Genomic DNA, 5,000 nt, shown 5'->3' with positions numbered 1-5,000 from the left:
CCAGTATTACAGTCACAGCCCAGTATTACAGTCACAGACCAGTATTACAGACACAGACCAGTATTACAGTCACAGACCAGTATTACAGTCACAGCCCAGTATTACAGACACAGACCAGTATTACAGTCACAGACCAGTATCACAGTCACAGACCAGTATTACAGTCACAGCCCAGTATTACAGACACAGCCCAGTATTACAGTCACAGACCAGTATCACAGTCACAGACCAGTATTACAGTCACAGACCAGTATTACAGTCACAGCCCAGTATTACAGTCACAGCCCAGTATTACAGTCACAGACCAGTATTACAGACACAGACCAGTATTACAGTCACAGCCCAGTATTACAGTCACAGCCCAGTATTACAGTCACAGACCAGTATTACAGTCACAGACCAGTATTACAGTCACAGACCAGTATTACAGACACAGGCCAGTATTACAGTCACAGACCAGTATTACAGTCACAGACCAGTATTACAGACACAGACCAGTATCACAGTCACAGACCAGTATTACAGACACAGACCAGTATTACAGTCACAGACCAGTATTACAGTCACAGCCCAGTATTACAGTCACAGCCCAGTATTACAGTCACAGACCAGTATCACACAGTCACAGCCCAGTATTACAGTCACAGACCAGTATTACGCAGCGACACGTCTCTCACATGGGAATACAAGCAGAAGCGACGGCAGGGAAGTGAAAGTATTGGGAAAATGTGGTGAAAAAAGGGCTCGCCTTCTCCACAAGATTTCTGTCCGTCTCTTGGACACTGGAGTCAGGAACCGGCTTGTCCGAATATCCCACAGGGTACAGAGCATCCCCTCGATTCCTGTAGCACAGAGGACCTGTCAGTGCACTCATCTGGGATCAGCTGGGCACGCCCCATCCCCAATAACTCAATAACACAGGCACAGGGTTCCTATAGTACTGTGAAGGTTAGTGTTGGGCTGTGTGAGGGTTAGTGTTGGGCTGTAGGTGTGAAGGTTAGTGTTGGGCTGTTGGTGTGAAGGTTAGTGTTGGGCTGTAGGTGTGAGGGTCAGTGTTGGGCTGTAGGTGTGAGGGTCAGTGTTGGGCTGTAGGTGTGAGGGTCAGTGTTGGGCTGTAGGTGTGAGGGTCAGTGTTGGGCTGTGTGAGGGTTAGTGTTGGGCTGTAGGTGTGAGGGTCAGTGTTGGGCTGTAGGTGTGAGGGTCAGTGTTGGGCTGTAGGTGTGAGGGTCAGTGTTGGGCTGTAGGTGTGAGGGTCAGTGTTGGGCTGTAGGTGTGAGGGTCAGTGTTGGGCTGTAGGAGTGAGGGTCAGTGTTGGGCTGTAGGTGTGAGGGTCAGTGTTGGGCTGTAGGTGTGAGGGTCAGTGTTGGGCTGTAGGTGTGAGGGTCAGTGTTGGGCTGTAGGTGTGAGGGTCAGTGTTGGGCTGTAGGAGTGAGGGTCAGTGTTGGGCTGTAGGTGTGAGGGTCAGTGTTGGGCTGTAGGTGTGAGGGTCAGTGTTGGGCTGTAGGTGTGAGGGTCAGTGTTGGGCTGTAGGTGTGAGGGTCAGTGTTGGGCTGTAGGTGTGAGGGTCAGTGTTGGGCTGTAGGTGTGAGGGTCAGTGTTGGGCTGTAGGTGTGAGGGTCAGTGTTGGGCTGTAGGTGTGAGGGTCAGTGTTGGGCTGTAGGAGTGAGGGTCAGTGTTGGGCTGTAGGAGTGAGGGTCAGTGTTGGGCTGTAGGTGTGAGGGTCAGTGTTGGGCTGTAGGAGTGAGGGTCAGTGTTGGGCTGTAGGTGTGAGGGTCAGTGTTGGGCTGTAGGAGTGAGGGTCAGTGTTGGGCTGTAGGTGTGAGGGTCAGTGTTGGGCTGTAGGAGTGAGGGTCAGTGTTGGGCTGTAGGTGTGAGGGTCAGTGTTGGGCTGTAGGTGTGAGGGTCAGTGTTGGGCTGTAGGAGTGAGGGTCAGTGTTGGGCTGTAGGTGTGAGGGTCAGTGTTGGGCTGTAGGTGTGAGGGTCAGTGTTGGGCTGTGTGAGGGTTAGTGTTGGGCTGTAGGTGTGAGGGTCAGTGTTGGGCTGTAGGTGTGAGGGTCAGTGTTGGGCTGTAGGTGTGAGGGTCAGTGTTGGGCTGTAGGTGTGAGGGTCAGTGTTGGGCTGTAGGTGTGAGGGTCAGTGTTGGGCTGTAGGTGTGAGGGTCAGTGTTGGGCTGTAGGTGTGAGGGTCAGTGTTGGGCTGTGTGAGGGTCAGTGTTGGGCTGTAGGTGTGAGGGTCAGTGTTGGGCTGTAGGTGTGAGGGTCAGTGTTGGGCTGTAGGTGTGAGGGTCAGTGTTGGGCTGTAGGTGTGAGGGTCAGTGTTGGGCTGTAGGTGTGAGGGTCAGTGTTGGGCTGTAGGTGTGAGGGTTAGTGTTGGGCTGTAGGTGTGAGGGTCAGTGTTGGGCTGTAGGTGTGAGGGTCAGTGTTGGGCTGTAGGTGTGAGGGTCAGTGTTGGGCTGTAGGTGTGAGGGTCAGTGTTGGGCTGTAGGTGTGAGGGTCAGTGTTGGGCTGTAGGTGTGAGGGTTAGTGTTGGGCTGTAGGTGTGAGGGTCAGTGTTGGGCTGTAGGTGTGAGGGTCAGTGTTGGGCTGTAGGTGTGAGGGTCAGTGTTGGGCTGTAGGTGTGAGGGTCAGTGTTGGGCTGTAGGTGTGAGGGTTAGTGTTGGGCTGTAGGTGTGAGGGTCAGTGTTGGGCTGTAGGTGTGAGGGTCAGTGTTGGGCTGTAGGTGTGAGGGTTAGTGTTGGGCTGTAGGTGTGAGGGTCAGTGTTGGGCTGTAGGTGTGAGGGTCAGTGTTGGGCTGTAGGTGTGAGGGTTAGTGTTGGGCTGTAGGTGTGAGGGTTAGTGTTGGGCTGTAGGTGTGAGGGTCAGTGTTGGGCTGTAGGTGTGAGGGTCAGTGTTGGGCTGTAGGTGTGAGGGTCAGTGTTGGGCTGTAGGTGTGAGGGTCAGTGTTGGGCTGTAGGAGTGAGGGTCAGTGTTGGGCTGTAGGTGTGAGGGTTAGTGTTGGGCTGTAGGAGTGAGGGTCAGTGTTGGGCTGTAGGTGTGAGGGTTAGTGTTGGGCTGTAGGTGTGAGGGTCAGTGTTGGGCTGTAGGAGTGAGGGTCAGTGTTGGGCTGTAGGTGTGAGGGTTAGTGTTGGGCTGTAGGTGTGAGGGTCAGTGTTGGGCTGTAGGTGTGAGGGTCAGTGTTGGGCTGTAGGTGTGAGGGTCAGTGTTGGGCTGTAGGTGTGAGGGTCAGTGTTGGGCTGTAGGAGTGAGGGTCAGTGTTGGGCTGTAGGTGTGAGGGTTAGTGTTGGGCTGTAGGAGTGAGGGTCAGTGTTGGGCTGTAGGTGTGAGGGTTAGTGTTGGGCTGTAGGTGTGAGGGTCAGTGTTGGGCTGTAGGTGTGAGGGTCAGTGTTGGGCTGTAGGTGTGAGGGTCAGTGTTGGGCTGTAGGTGTGAGGGTTAGTGTTGGGCTGTAGGAGTGAGGGTCAGTGTTGGGCTGTAGGTGTGAGGGTCAGTGTTGGGCTGTAGGAGTGAGGGTCAGTGTTGGGCTGTAGGTGTGAGGGTTAGTGTTGGGCTGTAGGAGTGAGGGTCAGTGTTGGGCTGTAGGTGTGAGGGTTAGTGTTGGGCTGTAGGTGTGAGGGTCAGTGTTGGGCTGTAGGTGTGAGGGTCAGTGTTGGGCTGTAGGTGTGAGGGTCAGTGTTGGGCTGTAGGAGTGAGGGTCAGTGTTGGGCTGTAGGTGTGAGGGTTAGTGTTGGGCTGTAGGAGTGAGGGTCAGTGTTGGGCTGTAGGTGTGAGGGTCAGTGTTGGGCTGTAGGTGTGAGGGTCAGTGTTGGGCTGTAGGTGTGAGGGTCAGTGTTGGGCTGTAGGTGTGAGGGTCAGTGTTGGGCTGTAGGTGTGAGGGTCAGTGTTGGGCTGTAGGTGTGAGGGTCAGTGTTGGGCTGTAGGTGTGAGGGTTAGTGTTGGGCTGTAGGTGTGAGGGTCAGTGTTGGGCTGTAGGTGTGAGGGTCAGTGTTGGGCTGTAGGTGTGAGGGTTAGTGTTGGGCTGTAGGTGTGAGGGTCAGTGTTGGGCTGTAGGTGTGAGGGTCAGTGTTGGGCTGTAGGTGTGAGGGTCAGTGTTGGGCTGTAGGTGTGAGGGTCAGTGTTGGGCTGTAGGTGTGAGGGTCAGTGTTGGGCTGTAGGTGTGAGGGTCAGTGTTGGGCTGTAGGTGTGAGGGTCAGTGTTGGGCTGTAGGTGTGAGGGTCAGTGTTGGGCTGTAGGTGTGAGGGTCAGTGTTGGGCTGTAGGTGTGAGGGTCAGTGTTGGGCTGTAGGTGTGAGGGTCAGTGTTGGGCTGTAGGTGTGAGGGTCAGTGTTGGGCTGTAGGTGTGAGGGTCAGTGTTGGGCTGTAGGTGTGAGGGTCAGTGTTGGGCTGTAGGTGTGAGGGTCAGTGTTGGGCTGTAGGTGTGAGGGTCAGTGTTGGGCTGTAGGTGTGAGGGTCAGTGTTGGGCTGTAGGTGTGAGGGTCAGTGTTGGGCTGTAGGTGTGAGGGTCAGTGTTGGGCTGTAGGTGTGAGGGTCAGTGTTGGGCTGTAGGAGTGAGGGTTAGTGTTGGGCTGTAGGTGTGAGGGTCAGTGTTGGGCTGTAGGTGTGAGGGTCAGTGTTGGGCTGTAGGTGTGAGGGTCAGTGTTGGGCTGTAGGTGTGAGGGTCAGTGTTGGGCTGTAGGTGTGAGGGTCAGTGTTGGGCTGTAGGTGTGAGGGTCAGTGTTGGGCTGTAGGTGTGAGGGTCAGTGTTGAGCAGCTGCACTGACCTGCTGCCCCCCAGGCTCAGCTCCAGAGCCCACTTCATCCGCCGGGCCCCTGTTCCCCCGCGTGCGGACATCGCCCCCCCCTGCCCCCCCGCAGCCGCCATGGCAACCGCAGGCTCAGCCGAAACAAAGCCTAAAGACCTGCTCCAAAGAAGAGCACACAACTGCACCATCTCAACGTTGATGCGATGCAAGTTAAAGGCACAATAGGTCATTTCTAACTTCTTACGGTCAAGAGAGGAATTGCAGC

The 5,000-nt window shown here is 55.2% G+C and overlaps 1 protein-coding gene across 2 annotated transcripts in view; it reads right to left on the bottom strand.

Annotated features, from left to right (window-relative positions):
- Positions 1 to 5,000, bottom strand: part of emc4 (ER membrane protein complex subunit 4) — a 9,562-nt gene that overhangs the window by 3,678 nt on the left and 884 nt on the right. The window contains exons 2-3 of one of the 2 annotated variants that reach the window (XM_061252567.1): positions 4,754 to 4,891; positions 749 to 842 (exon numbers count right to left, since the gene is read on the bottom strand). In XM_061252567.1, the coding sequence (XP_061108551.1) occupies positions 749 to 842; positions 4,754 to 4,854 (195 nt within the window). In that variant the 5' untranslated portion in view covers positions 4,855 to 4,891. Of the gene's footprint in view, positions 1 to 748; positions 843 to 4,753; positions 4,893 to 5,000 lie in introns of those variants that run through there. The other variant, XM_061252569.1, reaches the window with a different exon arrangement.

Source organism: Conger conger, chromosome 8 (genome assembly GCF_963514075.1).
Source record: "Conger conger chromosome 8, fConCon1.1, whole genome shotgun sequence".
Taxonomy (NCBI): Eukaryota; Metazoa; Chordata; class Actinopteri; order Anguilliformes; family Congridae; genus Conger; species Conger conger.
This window is presented reverse-complemented; position numbering and strand designations above follow the sequence as displayed.